General features: G+C 50.2%; 1 protein-coding gene across 2 annotated transcripts in view; it reads right to left on the bottom strand.

Moving 5' to 3' along the window:
• The window catches only part of LAMA5 (laminin subunit alpha 5), a 90,186-nt gene that overhangs the window by 42,173 nt on the left and 31,001 nt on the right, over positions 1 to 17,012 (bottom strand). For both annotated transcript variants that reach the window (XM_065645772.1, XM_065645773.1), the window contains exons 3-7: positions 10,356 to 10,473; positions 6,567 to 6,685; positions 6,145 to 6,315; positions 5,571 to 5,668; positions 793 to 908 (exon numbers count right to left, since the gene is read on the bottom strand). In XM_065645772.1, the coding sequence (XP_065501844.1) occupies positions 793 to 908; positions 5,571 to 5,668; positions 6,145 to 6,315; positions 6,567 to 6,685; positions 10,356 to 10,473 (622 nt within the window). The remainder of the gene's footprint in view (positions 1 to 792; positions 909 to 5,570; positions 5,669 to 6,144; positions 6,316 to 6,566; positions 6,686 to 10,355; positions 10,474 to 17,012) is intronic.

Raw genomic sequence — 17,012 nt, 5'->3', positions numbered from 1 at the left:
TCTATGAGGAAGATGCTCGAATGCATCTGGGGCATTACATGATCACCCAAGCTCCCAAAAGTCTTCCAGCTCAAAAGCCCAGAAGCAGCAACTATCTCACAAAAAAACCGCAGCAGGCACAAAATCAGAAATAAAATATGTGCAAGTGTGTACGGACAAGAAAGAGAAATTACCCAACTTTGGGGCCTCAAGTAGTCTGGTTTAAAGGGCAACATTCTTGCCTCTTTTATCCCATTCAGGATGGAGGTGAGCTGCAAAGTTCAGCGCATGGTGAGGCTGCTCTTTACCAACCCACAAGATTAAGGTCCATCTGTCCTTTGCTGCCCCGCGTTTATTAGCGATCGTGTGATGCAGCTACGCTCCACGCTCTGCGTTCCCAGCGCAGTATAAATTCCCCCTGTCGGCATTTACCAAAAGTTTCTCTAGACAAATAAAGATGTCCTGTATGTAAACATATCCAAATGTAATTCATCTTGGAGACAGAATTGAGCAACAAGACTTGCCTGCACGAACCCTCGGACACGGAGGAGGAACTGGAACATAAGCAGCATCAAAGTCCCGCACAGAACTAATGGGCCTCCCTGTGCAAGCCCTGACTGAGCACAATTAACCACTGTGCAAAGTGTCGTCTTTGCAGAATTAGTGATCTCCACCCAGTGCCACCCACCATAAAATCATCCATCCCGGCGAACAGCTTCTCTGCATTGCAACATCAAGGGGCTGGTGGAACGTGGTCAATCTGTGCTTTGCAAAACAGCCGGAAAAGGAAGGAAAAACCCAACCCCGACTTACGCTGGCACTCGTTGGCGCTGTCGGCCGTGGCGGGTTTCCAGGGGAACTGGTTGAAGCCGGGGCAGCAGCGGTCGCAGGACCCGCCGCAGGTGTTGTGCTGGCAGTCGCACTGCAGCCTGCGAGGGACAGAATGAGGTACAGCCAGGATGTCACCCTGACAAGGATGCGTGGGATGGGGCGCTGCTGCGTAACCCTGCTGTGCACATCACTAGTCATATACACAAATGAGTGATATTTGTTAAACCAAGTATTCTGGAAAAGAGGCTTTTAAAAAAAATTTTTAACTTTCGAATTGCTGATTATTTTTTTTTCTGAGCCAAACACCAAACTTTGCACTTCCAGTGCCATTCTGTCCCTTTCTTCTTCACCACTATCACTCTCTTCTTCACAGGGAGACAAGGATTAGAGAAAAATCAGTGTGCCACTACCTAGCCAGCTCTACAGACACTAAAATGTGAAACGGTCAGAGGGGGCAGCGGTAGAAACCTGAGCTGAAGTGGATTACTTGAGAGGGAGCAGCATGGTGCAGGGATGTGAAGATACCTGAGAGGGAGCAGCATGGAAGATGTCCCATCGCAGCGTGAAAGGAATAAATGACAGCCCGGGGCTGGAGAGGGATGGGCCACACGGGCCCATCTGCTCCTCGGGGTGGGTATACCTGTGCTTGCAGAGATGAAGGCCATGAAATTTGAATTAAGCCTTTTAGCAGCCGCTGGCCCCATGCTCCCTGTGAAACGCTCCTCCTGCTCTTCTCGGCCGGCACAGGCAGGGCTGTGCTGGGTAAACAGGCGGCTCTGGAGGCGCCAGGCAAGAAATCTCGATGGTCGACTGACGGATCTCGTCCCTGCTCGACCGCAACGGTGATTCATTAACATCAATGACATCATCTCCAAAACTTCCACTTAGCAGAAGGCGATTCCCATCCAACACAAACGCTTTGTTGTATTAGACTTATGGATAATACAGTGTGTTCCAGCTTTTATCTGTGCAATTACTCATTTCCCCTCAGGGCCGGTCTGCCACTCCCATCTCTCCCTCCTCCAATGCTTTTCCATTCAAAAGCAGTGTTCAAAAATAAATGTAATTTTTTAAAACATCAGAAATAAATGGAGCAGTCATTCTGGGTGAAATGTAGGGGTGCAGACACACTCCTCCATGGCTGCAATGAGCTGAGTGTCATGGTTTGCACCTACACGTATTTTTAAGATGCGAGACCAGCAAGTGTTACGTATGGGGAATAGCCAGGCAGAGGCAGCAGTGTGGGACAAGTGAACTCATTTTAATGAAACACAGGAGGATCTGCAAATTTAGGGTAATGCGGGCAGGAGCCACACTCAGCACATTTGCTTCAGCCCTGCTCCTGGTCCTCCCCTTGCAGACACCATGAGATGCTCGGCTGCAGGCAGCTCCAAGGAAACCACATTTAATGCTTTTTTTCTTTATTTTTTTCCTCCCATGGCAGCAGCTAGAAATTGAGATTAACATCCATATACATATGCGTAGAGCAAGACGGTCACTGAGTCAGGGAACTCACAGACCTGCAGAGCAGTGTTAATCTCCCCAGCTGGAAGACGTGGCTCCAGCCACACAGGCTGGCTTTTTGATGTTTGAGATGTTTGAAAAGCACTGGTTCAGTTCCCAAAATGTAAAAAGATGGCACTCCATGAGTAAAGATGCACATTTCAAACGGAGAAGGAGCTATTTATTTAGTCTCTGCTGTCCAGAGTTAGCAACGACCTCTCAGAGAGCTCATCTATCACGGCAGCTTTACCACACCTTCTGCTGAGTTCATGCTGCTAATGAATTATGGACAAATGTGCATAAGCTACACTATTTACATGTTTCATTGATTGAATATATACAAGGGAGAAGAGGGAGCGGCTGTGTTCACATAGCACATACTTGCTGTTTGTCCTGCCGTAAAAAATCAAACCGCAATCTTCCCACTAGAATTGACGCTCAATAGCAGAATATAAACAGTTCTTAGCGAGCAGCTGTGTCAGAACTGAGAGCAGCACACATGCTCTACAGCATCTGGATTTGGCCGGGACATCTGAGAAGCAGAAGCAAGACAAAAAAAGCTCCTTCCTCTAACTGCTTCTGACCATACTGAGGGAAAACCACCTGCAAAAGGGACTCTCAGACAGCACAAATCTATCAGCACACATAGTGCTTTTCCTTCTAAAGTGGGAAAGAGCAAGCTAGCGTTTGGGATGCAGCAGCAGGAAAGCATCCTTGATCTCCTGCAGCTCTGCTTCTGGCCTGGAGGCTGCTGTTATCTTCAACATCAGGCACAGAAGCAGCAGCTGGATGCTGTGGTTGTCTCCTCTCTTGCTCGTGGCATTCCATGATGGGGCAGTGAACCCAGGGAAACAGCTGCTCTTATCAGACAGACTCAGAGCACTTGCAGGGTCCTCCTGAGCTCACGTCAACAGCAGCCACAAGTTAAGACACGGTTCCTGTCTGGGCTCCTTGTCTGCAACGTGCCAGGTCCCTGCTGATGCTTATCTCACTGCTCCAGGGCTTTGCCAGGAGAAAGGTTTGTGTCTGATCCTGCTGGTGTTCACCTTTAACCAGGAGAACTTTCCTTCCCTCTGTTTAATTCAGCCCATGCGATCCCAGGGCAAAGACAATTGTGAAAAGTGCAAAGGAGCCGTGAGGAGGCTGATCCTGCCCACACACCGCAGGTCCTTGCACGCGCACGCGGGAACCAGACATGCTGCCAACTTGACACAGCTGGATGTGCAGCCTCCGTAACTTGGCACTTCAGAGAAACTTTCCAAAGCTGGATAAACATTATCATTTATGGCCAGGAAGTCAGCTCACGAACATGCTCCATCACGTCCTAAAGTCTCTGCCAAGATTTCTAGCTCAGCTCACCTCACCTCTATCAAAGTGCTCATCCTGCCTTTCTGGGCAACACGCACAAGAAACACAGGCATGTACAGAAGAGAGAAGTTAAAATGAGAAGCAGAGACCTCCCAGATAGGCTGAGACGTAACTGTGATTTCTAATGGGACTGGGCCGATTCACATTCCTTGCCTCCCTCTATTTGCATTTCCTTGCCCTGTTGCTGTCACACATCAGGACATGTGCAGAGGGACACACCACAGCTCCCACTCGGATTTCTGAAGGAATGATATGTTTCTGACCGCTGGGGCTCATGATATGACAGGACAGAGCGTCCGAGCCCCGGCTGCCCGAGCAATGGTCCTGCCACGCAGTGCTGTGGCTGGTATCACCCATGGGGCAGGAGCAGAGGGATGTCTGACCGCCCAGCAGCGCCCGTTCCGCAGGAAGGCTGGACACAGCTGCTGCCGGAGCCTTGGAGAACGGCAGCGTGACACCCATTAGTAATTATCTCAACTGCAAGTATCGTATTTCTGCTGAGTTCTCTGTGCTCCTGGGCTTGTTAACAGGGCATAGCAATGCCATGAGAAGTTCTGTATACCCAGCATCTTTGTCCTGATGCATCCCAAAGGGCTTTACAGATGTTATGTGCTCACTGTACAAAGCACCCAAGTAGGAAATGTTTTCTCCTCCCAGCAAGCGCGATCTGCTCATGGTGAAATGCAACAGCTGCTTAAGAACATGTGCTGCAACATTAGAGCACAGTTTGGGGCCAAGAGTGAAGATGCCAAATGCATCCAAATGAGAGCGGAGGAGGCGAATTCTGGGAGGCAGAGACAGTTGTCAGCAGAAGTGGCACTGAACAAGGATCCCAACATATCTCTCCTCCCTCATCTTCTCTCCCTGCCTGGAAAGACCCAAGTCATTGCTATAGTCAAGCAATATCATGGCATTTCTATGTTAAAGAATCACTTTGCATCATGAAGCCCTTTTGCCCTGGTACACAGGTGTACTGTACATCCAGCAACATCCAAGTCTAAAACAAACCCAAGGAACTGTACATTCAAGTGTTTATGAACTTCTTTCCTTTTGTCAGAGAGTTTGGCAGACTAAGGCAGACTTGCTTACCAACGCATCTTTGTTTTAATACTTAGTGGCTTTAACCTTGGCTGGGACTCACTGGAATTTTCTTTTAGAAGATCCAAAAGCTCTACATGATCCTGATGAGAAAGAAATACACGCTTCCCTCGTCCAGCTGAATCTACCCATCCCTTTCATAAAGGCAACATTCAGGCTGCAAACAGATGGCTAAGAAACAACAGTTTCATGGTTTGAAGCAGGTCTTTGGCATTTCAAGTTGCCAAGGCGGATGGGAAGTCCCATGAGCCAAGCGTAACTGCTTTGCATGCTCTTGTTCCTTTGCAAACAATATATGTTCAGCTACATACATAATCTATCGTTCTTATGAGTAGAAATGGACAGAGCAGAGTCTCTGGTTTCTTGGGAGACCATCTGTTTCTGAGCGCACTACCCCAATTCTTAAGAAGCCACATGAGAAGCAAGAGACTTCTCTGAATAAGCTCAGAAACCAGGGCTGGGCTTTGATGCAAAACCTCCACATTCAACAACAGCATCGGCGTTGCACACCCACCCTCCCATTCCAGCACTCTGCTCCATGGGGATGGCAAAGTTGTGGGCAGGGAAAATAGCTCAGGGAGCTGATATCTGGCTGAAAAACAGCCTGACAAAAACATATAATTTTTGCTACTTTGGCTAGGCCAGTTCCCAGTTTGTTCTCAGGGCAGAGTCAAGAACAACAGTGCTTGACACAGTTACCAGCTCGGGACAAGGCACAACTCACGCTGGTACCTTTCATTCTTAGCACAACAATTCAAACACTTTTACACAGAAAACTTTGAAAAACGTACCTGTAAGGGTCATTAGGGTCTTTGGCATCACAGACATCCGCGTGGCCATGGCAGACGCAGCGCCCTCCAATGCTGATATCTTTGATGCTGTAGTAGTACTGGAGAGAACAAGAAAAGTTGGCCATTAATATCTGTATGAATAAGCTTCACAACTGCCCTACTCAGGATTCAGCAGGACTTTATCCAGTAAAACGATGTGTTGGGCTTTTCCCTCACAGTGACAAGCTAGACCTTGTCGGCTGCAGCATCTCTCCACGGTAAGACCCGCCACCACTAACAGAGCCCATTAGCTACAAGTCAGGTCTCCCAGCACAGCCAACAAAGCCAAGTGACACTAAGAGGCGTTTCCCAGTTTCACGCTGTTGGTGCTAAGCACAGTTCTTCCCAAAAAGCCTCCAACTCCAGTCACGGCAGCAGTGGCATCTGCTGCAAACATCTCCAGCTGGAGGAACACAAGCACAAAGAGAGGAAATCCCCACAGGCAACATCCAGGAATGTCTTCTCCCCAGAGGTGGCCCGCGCAGCCCTCAAACACCTCCACCTCATTGGCAAGAGGTCTCAAGGCTTGCCTTACCCTCCTTGTCACCGTAGGGTCCCTTAAAGCTTTGCCCATCAGGTGCCCGAGCAGAGTGTTTGTCTGCAGAAACCGCAGTCTGATGTTGGTGGCTTTCGTGAAATTCCGCAGAAGAGGAGAGTAGGAGAAGTTCATGGCTCCCGGGCGCCCGTTTACCAGAGAGACAACAATCTGTCCATGCAAGGAGGGAAAACAAAGCTGTGTCATCCCCTGGGATGGGAGGAAATTAATCCCTCCCTCAGCCAAACCCAGTCTTTACCTCCCTTCAAGACAACTGAATCAGTTGCCTGCCAATCTCATTCGGTTTAACTGAGTAGTTTTAAATGGCATCCAAAACTCAAGAGGGAACCAATTAATAAGAGTGCATACAGACACTGAAAAACCTTGGAAACGCCATGGGATGAAAATGTGCAACTACTCACCTCCCCATTTTCCAAAGGCACGATACGGGAGTATTCAGTGGTGCAGATGGCGTGGTCGTCCTTGGTGATGCGATCCACGGTTTGCAGTCCAAACTTCTCGATGCAGTCCCTCTTGGAAGCTGTTCATCAATCAGAGGCGAGAGCACAATTCAGAGCTCTGCATTGATTTTCCCAACATGAGGGAAGGGTGTATAATCTTCGTTAAGCATTTACTATGTACGGATTGCTTTGTATCGTTAACTCTGTCATTGCTAACATAAATGTACTCCGTCAAGGGAGGGAGTCACTACAAGACTAATAGGCATGGTCAGAATATCCCTCAAATCATCTCATTGTAGTGAATTAATTCAGAGATGGAAGGTGAGAATGGTCATTGTACCTCCTGAGATCATCTGCAGAGAAACCCACCTCTTAATTTTGGCATTAAACTCTCAGCTTAACCACCTTGAGCCCTGACCCTGGTCTGAATTTGTTGCTTTGCTGGCACTGGGTTTGCTACACCACTTCTGCTGAACTGGGGAAGGGCTGTTTGCTGCTAGAGCTCCCTCCCGACGCAGGAGCTTGTACCATCATGTTCACGTGGCTCTTTAACCTTTTGGGTAAGTCTTAAAAAGCGAGCCAGCACAGAGCCACACAATGGGAGCCACCACAAGCCACAGCCACCACTGCAGCACCTCTCAGCAGGCAGGGTGGACACACAGGTGTGGGGAGGGGGCTGGCGGTGTTTGGGAGAAGCAGAGCCTGTGGGACACCTCGCCCTGAACTCTGCAATCGCTCTTAAATGCACACTACAAAGCAGAAATGCCGCAGCTGCCCAGAACCACTCCTTGGGGACAGTGATCGAGGGCTCCTGCCACTAAGTGGCAATGCAAGGCTGGCTAAGGCCAGAGGACAGGCACAGCCAGGCAGCCGCACTGCTGGCCCTGCAACCTGCTTTGGGGACACTGCATGCCAAGGAGTCTCCAAAGCAGCGGTAGGAGCATCCTGGCTTCCCTGCACAGCCGCTCCTGCAAGTCCAGCACCCTTGTCCCCAGGACGCCTGACAGCCCCATGCTGGCAGAGCCAACCAAACCACCGTGAACATTCTGGGGTAGTACAAGACCTGATTGTGCAGGGTGGTGAGCACTCACATCCACCCCTGCAAAACAACAGTGCTGCTCTCCGGCCACTCTCTGGGGCTGTTGCCCCGGGGAAGAGCCTGGGACAAAGGCTGCTGTTCCCTCCCACTCCAATTTCACCTGCACCAGGAGCTCTCAGCAGTGTGCGCCAAAGCACACATGCTCGTGAGGGTGTTTCCACGGGCAGAAGGAGTAAAAAGCAGCAGACACAACCCACTGCTCCTGCCAGCGCTGCTCAGCTCACACAAGGAGCTGATGGCGACATGTTAGCCTAACTTATGGGAATAATCCTCCAAAATCTGTTGCAATGTGCCCCCAGAAGGCACGTCCCCCACTCCACATGCTGCCTTGGTCGGCTAAGCCAGGCAGGAGGATCAGGACAGGGGGAGCACAGAGAGCTTCTGCCTCCCCTGCCTTCACCTCTGGCTTGCACCACCCACACCTCATCTCCAGTACGTGGCCTCGCTCCATGAAACACTGTTTTGGCAACAGCAGGAGCTTGGCTGCATCCACAGGAACACAATGTGGAAGCATTTAACATCGTGTCTCTGGCCACAAAGCTTTTCTTCACCGAGTGCTTTTTTAAAGACCATTTATTCTGAAGCCCCAGGCGAGCAGCCGGTCACCACATTGATTTCCAGAGCACTGCCATGGCTGGGCATGGAGACAGGATGCTCAGCAAGAGCAGATACTCAGGAAAACCAAACAACTCCTTCGGTTCTTGGAAATCTGCACAACCACATGAGCCAGAAGCTGAGCACTCTGAGCTAAAACAGAGCAACCCATCAGCCTTAAACCACAGCAATGCTTTAAGGAAACAGCAGGCTGGGGAAACCTGCTTACCCTCAGCGGAGAAAAGGATGGAGCCTTGTTCTGTGCTATGACTGCGTTCCCCTCTGCAGCGACACTGCCCAGCACAGCGAGACAAAACAGGATAATCCTGCACAACACGCTGAGCTGGGCAGGCAAGGATCCGCGGGAACGGACGGACAGCTGGGACCATGCACCTTTCATGTCCAGTCCCCATTTGAAACGCTGCGTGGGGAACCCTTCATGCGGATAAACGCCACCGTAAATCTCCCCCCAGCGCTCACACTTCTCCTTTGGTGGCCGAGGAACGCGTGGTGCCTCCCGACCGCGATGCACGGAGGATTTCCAGCGCCACGGTCCCCCCAGCCGCTCGCCCCAGGGAGCCCATCAGCTGCACCGACAGATGCTTTCCACAACGCTCATTTCTTCCCTCCTCCCACAAAGCTAAGCCCAAAAGCACTTCAGCAGCCTGGCTGGGGGACACAGGGCAGTGTGGGGACGCGAACACGTCCCACGATGAGCGGGGATCGAGGGGCAGCGCTGAGCCGGTGGGGACAGTGTCACCCACGGCAAGGCTCGCTGGAGTCCCTGTGGAACACTTACATTTCTGTCAGCTGCCTCTAACCCTCTTGCTGAACTGACCAGTGTTTTCATTAGACCACCTACAGAATTCCCCATGCTAAAAATAAATCTCCGCAAAGGACTTCTTGTGCTAGCGAATCTGGCAGGTTTTGGAGCAGCCACCTCTTTATTTCCATGGGAATTTTCCACTGGGTTGTGTCACTGCACGTCCCTTCTCAAGGGGGGTGGTAACAAGGTCTGATGTTGCGGGAGGGCAGAGGACTCCAGACATTGCCACTACATGCAAAGAACAAGCAAAAGGGGCAAGAGCTCCCCGCTCAGCCCCAGACCATGCAACAACGTGACCGTAACGGGCCCCAAGAGAGGCTTCAGAGCTGGAAGGGTAATTCTCAGAGACGATAAAAAAAAAAAAAGCAAAGCAGGCAATTTGACAGCAGTAATTTCCCACTTTCTGCACTGGAGAGGAGCCACCATGCTAAGCAACACAGTGGGTAAAACATCTGCAGCTCTTTCTTGCAAAAAGGTCAGCAAAGCTCAAGCACGGGCTGACAGGTAAGCCAGAAATATGAGCCTTCAGGGGCAGCCCAGGGTGAGGCCTCTGAGCACTCCAAGGTCTTTCCTTGCCAGGTTTTAAGCTCCGGCTGTAGATCTCAGCTCACACCTTCTCCCAATTAATGCTGTTGCTTCAGGGAGGTGACGGTGGTTAACAAGTTCCTTGGCATCTGGCTACCCCATAGACCCTTTGGGAGAGGCTGCATCCCATCTCCAGTACCAGTAAGTTCAAGAGGGCTGTTCTGCCGCAAGATTTTTCCATTACAGCAGCCACTTGGAAGCGAGCTGCTGGTTTGCTTCTGGAGGAGCTGAAATACGTCAGTCTGGATATGGTACAGGGCAGACTAACAAAGGAAAGCAGGGAGGAGATGATAAGTAATCTCATGTTGCCAGACCTAGATCAGCAATGCCCAACGATCGACGCTGGTGCCAGCTTCAGCATCCACATAGATTTGGGTGGACATCAATACTTTAAAAAACACAGTCCCAGAAAGCAAAGAAGTTCTCCTGTCCTGAGGAGCACCACAACTTCACCCAGCTGTTCCGCTCTAAGCTGCAACTCTCGCAGCCTTATGGGGCAGAAGAAATGGAGAACATGTACCACACCACAGCAACGACACAGAAACAACTCCGAACCCAGTCTCATGCTTGCACAAAGTGCCATCTTCACTGTGGCCTCACCACCTGGCACCAGCCTCCAGCTCTCTTATAACACTGGAATACTTACAGGCAAAATACTGCCAGGGCTCGTAGGTAAGGCCAAAGTCAGTAGATCGTTCCAGCACCCAGAGGTCAGGACGAGGGGAATTTGCAAATTTGATCAGGACATATGCCACATGGAAGAGCTGAAAGAAAGGAACACAGAGTTAGTTGGCTGCTCGAGGCATCATGAAAGCCAGGGAGAGCTTAGTGGTATCCAAACCGAATAAATGAGCTGGCACTTTGCAGATCCTGCTGCTCACAAGCAGCCCGTGGAGCAAAATCCTCCGTATCTAAAAGGATGGTGATACAACACGGCTGCTGGAGAGAGCCAGATAGGGAGCTCAGCTCCCACCGGTCCGAATGCAAACAAAACACAGACTTTGTGGCTACAGGCGGTACTCGGAGGTTGTGCTGGGCGACACCTTAGACTGAGCCTTGACCCAAGCAGGCGGCACTATAAACCAGTGCCCCTGCCCTACCAAAGCCCTACCGAGGGAATGTCATCCTGGCTTGGCAAGGCAAAGGCTTGGGCCCCACCACATCATCTGCAAGGTGACTGTGAAAAGTTGCTATATGAAGCTTTTCTGGGGTATTTGGCTTTTGGGCTGTTCTTGGAGTAACAGGTAACAAACACCCTGGACTGCCAGCTCGGGTACATCCGACTGCACCTTGCACCTATCACAAAATTGCTTTTTTTTCGTTTTGAAGGCTCTCTACACGGCAGCCCTGCTTCACCCACACAACCCGTGTTTTTAAGCTGGTTGCAGAAATGTCCCAGCACAGCTGCCCTTCCCCAGGTGCCACAGGGAGGGGAGAGCAGAAGACCCGCCTGGCTTCGGCACAGCTCCCATTTGTCTGGACACTGACGTGTGCACACACACTCTTGCCAAGAATAAAATAAACCTACTCTTTTAAAGAGCTAAAATATCAGTGCTAGAGAGAAACAAAAGCCCCAGCAGAATTTCCCTTCCCCGGCTGGCACGGGCTCGCTCCAAGAATTCCCACTCCATCATCCTGTCACAAAGTGATATTTAAAGGCAAATAAAAGTTCTCTTATCGGAGAAAATTCCTAATGTCAAAAACAACCCAAAAGGGAGTTTAGTGCTTGAAAAGCAGAGATTTATAGCTCAGGAGTCCCTCCTCATACAAAGCTGGCGCTGTATGAACATACATCCCCCAAAGACTAACAGGTAGCCAGAGGGACACCTCTGCAAGGGGAGGAAAAGGACGGCTCGGTGCCCATCGCAGCCATAACCAGCTGCAGGAGGGTCAGAACAGCAGCCTGCACCTCACCCTGCCCCAGCCACACACGGCACCAAGCCACGGGGCGAGTATTAATAATAACGTACCTCCAAAATAGCCCTGACAATCGACAGGAGACTTTTGAAGGGAAAATAGAGACAAGGGAAAAGCGCTTAAATCTACCACGTCATCCATAAAGTACGTGTCTTGCTATGGTAATTCGGACAAGGGGCTGAGCGCTGCCGTGTGGGTACGGAGCAGGAGGGCAGGAGCAGCCCTGCGATTGGCACCGGCGCAGTCTCCTCCTCGGGACACACAGACAAAAATGTCCTCAAGCTATATCAGAGCTAAATCCAGCTGGGAAATCTGCCTGATCCTGAAGCATAGCATTCCCCCCATCAAGGGGGAAACGGACATCCTTTCGAGTTGCTAAAAACTGGGGAAAAAACAGACCTAAATGCTGCCTTAATTTCCCTCTGCAACCTACGTATTGTTAAGGCTTACGAGGGCAAGTTTTTTTGGGAGAGCTGCATTTTCTGCACCCTAATCCTCTCAGTAGAGTTGTTATTTTTTAGTGAAGCCCAAGAGGCTTCAGCTCAGGCAGCTGCTTTCTCTGTAGGACCAGTTCTCACAGCTTCACATCTGCCTCTTGCCATGGGAACAGGGCTGGGTACCAGCCAGTGAACTTACACCTTCTCTCCACTGTAAATCCTCCTCCGGCTTTATTCTATAGGGAATAAATTAATGCTCCTACTGGAATCTGGCATAGCCTTTAGCTGGACAAAATTCACTGCAGCTCCAGCGTACCTGCCTGTGTTCTGGTCTCTGGTACTGGGTCAGCCCCTGCTCCAAAGGAACAACCACAAACATACAATTAGAAACATGAGGCATATCTGTCTTCTGCACTTTTCTTTTTGCAAAGCCAGCTATGAGTTTATGGTCAGAAAATCCCGTGGAGTTTCTGGAGGTTCCTCCTTACTGTCCAGTTTTGTGCTGGAAAGAAATGCTCCTAATTAAACGTCCTTGAGTCCAAACTCCTTGCACACTTCTAGCTCTCAGAAGTTCCCTGCAGAGGTTACGATCCAGTCAGAAATCAGTGCATGGTGAGAGTCGTTTCTTGCGCAAACACTGAAATGATGCAAATACAAACCTAGGGATCAGTGCTTTATAAAGTGAAAACAACAGCCGAAAAAAGAGCTGGTCCTGCTGGTTGCAAGCCCTGGAATAAGTGCTCCTGGGACAAGGGGCAGCAGGGTCAGGCAGTGCACAGGCTCATAAGCCCTACGAGCTCTCTCTAGCTGAAAGAAGCAGCAGTAGCTGGTTTCAGTACATTTTCAGTCCTAGGAGATGTGGGTTTGTGCGTCTACACAGGGCACTGGGGAGAACTGTGCCCGTGCTCCCTGGGAGCTCTCTGAAAGGCCAGTCCCACCCTCAGTAGCAGTGTTAAATATCCAAGACAGGGCTAGCATGCTAATTTTTTATCTTTTATTGCTGCTGTTCCCAGAAAACATCCTCTGGGTTCTTGCTGGATCAGCCGCGCTAACTCAGCTGAAGCCCAGCTCGGATATTCCTATCCTGCTCCTGCCCTCAAAGCCAAACATGATTCCCAAAAACATCATTAGCCACGCTGTGTGCTGTCAGACGGCTGCTGAATTTCATCCCAGTCATGACGGCAATTTTGGGACAGAAAGAAGCCAGCCAATATTGCACACCCACTCCTCTCCAGTCTGTAAGGGTTTGGGTCATTCCTACATGGAGCACAGAAAATATTCTGAAGTCTGTGACCACAGTGAACCCGACCCTGGAACAGGACCTGCATCCTGGTATTCAGAGGGATTTTTGTCAAATCGCCTGCCCCTCCATCCAACATCCTTATCTTGTAGAATATCACAGCCTGCCGGAAAAAATAAAGGCAGACTGCCTGCTTCAAGTGCATATGCTGAGAAAACTCAGAGATACAAAGATGGAGCAGTTATCTCTAAAAATAGAGCTGGCAGAAAAGCCAGACTTTTCATTCCATGTTTAGGTCTAGTACAGTTCTGCCCAACTAATATTGCAAGAGAAATGGTCGGGTTTTTTTTCCAAAGCCTTTATTTAGCTCCTATTAGCAATCAGATGAATAAAAACCTCTATGCTCCCAGCCTCTTAGGCAATTTTTTTCCCTTCTCCATTGAGGAAGGAGGTGGAGCAGCAGATTTGATGCACACCCTTGTCTCCATTGCTCTCAGCACCTCTGAAAGCACGCCAGGTACAACCCAACCTTCAACCAACGCCTGGGATTTCACAAAATGAGTTTTCAGCCAGGAAATTCTGACAGGAGTCTTTTAATTAGTAACCAACTTTCTTTGAAAATAGTAACATCCCTATCTCCAGATGATGTTGCTGTTAGTGGTTTTGAAGCCTGTTTCCTTAGTAACAATCACTTGTGGCTGCACCAGTGCCTGGAAGATGGAGCAAGTCCCAGAGCCAGGAGAGGAAGATGGAGATGAGGGCATTTCCTCCATCTCCCACCCACTCCATCTCCTGGCATGTTTGGATGATGGGCAACTTCATCCAGCATCAAAATCGCATGAAAATATAATTCTGATTACTGCCCAGTGTGACAGTGCAAAGACTTGAAGAGTAAAACCAAGATCCAGAGAGGCAAGAGAAACTGAGCTGCTTTTGGAGCAGTATGTTCTGTCTGTCTGTCCATGTATCCTCCTGCGTGAGCAGCACACGACGGCAAACTTGCACATTCCTGCTCTATTCCCTCCCTCGAGACACTGATTTCAGTTTTCCAGCTCTGGGAGGCACACGTGGAAACAAGACAGCAAGCTGGACCCAGCCACATCCCGTGTTTCTTTGGTGAGGGATTTTTGGTGAAGTCTCACTGATGTTCGTCCAAGGTGCCATAAAGCAACGCTGAATAAGCAAAATCAAGCTTGAAATTCTTCTAATATTGGCAACTCCATTTTGACAAACAGCACGAGAAGCCCTTTTTTGGTCCTCTGGCAAAAAGGTACAAGCAGGCTATGCTGGCCGGGAGCTACGCGCAGCTTTTCTCCCAGTCCCGCAGTGCACGGGGGTAGTTTATATAGCAAACCACTCTCTAATTTTCTGCAGGACAGATTTATTACCTTTGGCGTTGACTTATTAAAATAGCAACATGTAAAAACAAAGCAGTTCATCGCTTCCTAACCGCTGCTAAACATCCCCGTGCAGCACGCGTGTGGATAGCATTACCAGCGCTGCCGTATTCCTGCTTGGGATTTCCTGGAAGGATCGGATGGACCAGGCGAGCAGGTGTGCGGCTCAACGGCGCAGCGCACGGGCAATAAATCCCACTCTGCGGGGGCACACGAGGCCTCCTGGACACGCACAGCATGGCCAGGAGCAGCGGCCGGCCCAAAGGGCTTCAGCACACGCACAGCAGGCACCTGCAGCATTTCGGGGCACACTGCACCCCAGTCTGGGTCACTGCACAGCAGGGAAGGCAGGAAAAATCCAGATGAAGCATTTCAGAACCACTGTGGAAGGTGCGTTGTGGCGTGAGATTTTTTTTTTTGTAGGGTGGGGTTTTTTTGTTTGTGCGTTTTTTAATTTTTCCCCAGAGCTTTCAAAAGTGACCGATGCTTTTCTTTCCTCCCAGGCCCATCCAGCCCCCAGGCACTGCCCTGGTCTGATGCTGCAGCCACGAGCCCACCTGGGAGACACGGCGGAGGCCAGAGCTGGGCCGGGGGTATCTGTGACAAACCCAAGAACACAGGTCACCTCTGTCCCCAGCCCGGGCACCAGCTACCATGGGCACAGCGAACACTCGTCAGGCTTCAAACACTCGGCAGCGCTGGCACCACGTCTGCCTTCCCCAGCAGTGGCAGAAGCTGAAACTAATAAGCGATCAAGCCTCTCCAAGCACCTTTTATCCCCGCAAACAAGTGTGTGGAAGGTGAAGAAGCCCTAGAAAGCCAAAGAGCTCCTGACTTGCTTTGAATTTCTCCAGGTCAGTGATCTGCCCCTTTTGCATCTTTTGCCTGTAATCATTTATTCTCATTGAAGCAATGGATTTACTCATTAACAGTCTGACTGTCCCCGTGCTGAGCTCCTGCTGTCCTACAGCACATTTATTTCTTCCTAGCCCATACATCAGAATCCTTCAATAAAGTCTCTCACATTTAGCTGCTGGTAATTATATGCCTACCTTTTATTTCCAAACGTACAAGAACTTTTTCAACCCTTCTAGGCAGTAAACGAAAGGTGCTTCCCCTCCAAGCAGGCAAGGCTTTTGTGCAGTCATTTTTACTAAAATACTCAAATACCTGAGACCAAACAAACCCCGCAAAATAAAAGCACAAAAGATAGTGTTTGAAAGATGGGTGGGTCCCAAAACACTTTGCCCGTTTCCCTCTTTTGCTCACAGCACCTCCTGCCTCATTCTCTCCTGGAAACCACAAATTCAGAACCACCAGCCACCGTGAAACCTGCTCAGTGCCATCGCTAACAGCAACTCAGTGGTTTACAATGTTATTTTCTAACCAGCGCCTGCTCCCATTCTAAGTGGCCCGGCTTAGGTGAACAGCTGATAGAGCAATTTCCAAAAAGGATTTTTTTCTGTTTTTTAAACACCACTGCGGAGGATTTGGCTCGCTGACTTGTTTCGCACACAGCACTGCTTTATCTCCGCAGCATCCTCCCGCGCCAGCGGTCCCTCCCCGGCCAGGGCCATACACCGCTCCTGCCAAAAACCCTCCGGGGACCAAACCTGCGGCCCTTGGCACACGGCAGGACCGAGCGGTGCCATCACCTGTGGCTCGGCGAGCCTGCACGAGGGAAGATTTGGATAGCCAGGCTTTAGAAATGACCACAAAGAGAGCAGCAGCAAGAGCCCAACACGCAGAAGGTTCAGCCGGCTGGCGCTAAGGATGGGAGAGACACGGAGGAGTCTGCGCAGGACACGGGGTTTGGGGAACACCCCGTTAAATCCGTGCCTGCCTGGAGCTGCAAACAGCAAATGCCACCCGGCTACATATGCAGCGTTCAGGGGATGCTGACACTACAATCTGCGCACGCACTTGTGCTTCAAAAACCCAGCGAGCGGGCTCCCTTCTGAATTCAGAATCAGCCCTTTCCGTGTTCGCCCGACAGCCACCCAAGTGTCGCTGGAGGCGTCACAGCAGAGCAAAACGCGGTCAGGGCAGAAGGGGATGGCTGGAATTGCTTGCAATGGGGCTTCAGCCACTTACAGATAAGGACTTTGCCCACACTAGGCTTTCACTGTGCATTAGGAGATAACCTGCACTTGGCTGCGATGGCCTTTGCACCTTCTAGGTTGCTGGGAAAAGCGTAAAGTAACCCCTTGGAGACAAGATTTAAATATTTGTCTTTTAGCCCAAACTTGAACGAGCATGCCCCTAGGGAAGGGCAAAGTGGGCCCTACATTCAGGATTTCACATTCTCAGAT

Source organism: Caloenas nicobarica, chromosome 15 (genome assembly GCF_036013445.1).
Source record: "Caloenas nicobarica isolate bCalNic1 chromosome 15, bCalNic1.hap1, whole genome shotgun sequence".
Classification (NCBI taxonomy): Eukaryota; Metazoa; Chordata; class Aves; order Columbiformes; family Columbidae; genus Caloenas; species Caloenas nicobarica.
This window is presented reverse-complemented; position numbering and strand designations above follow the sequence as displayed.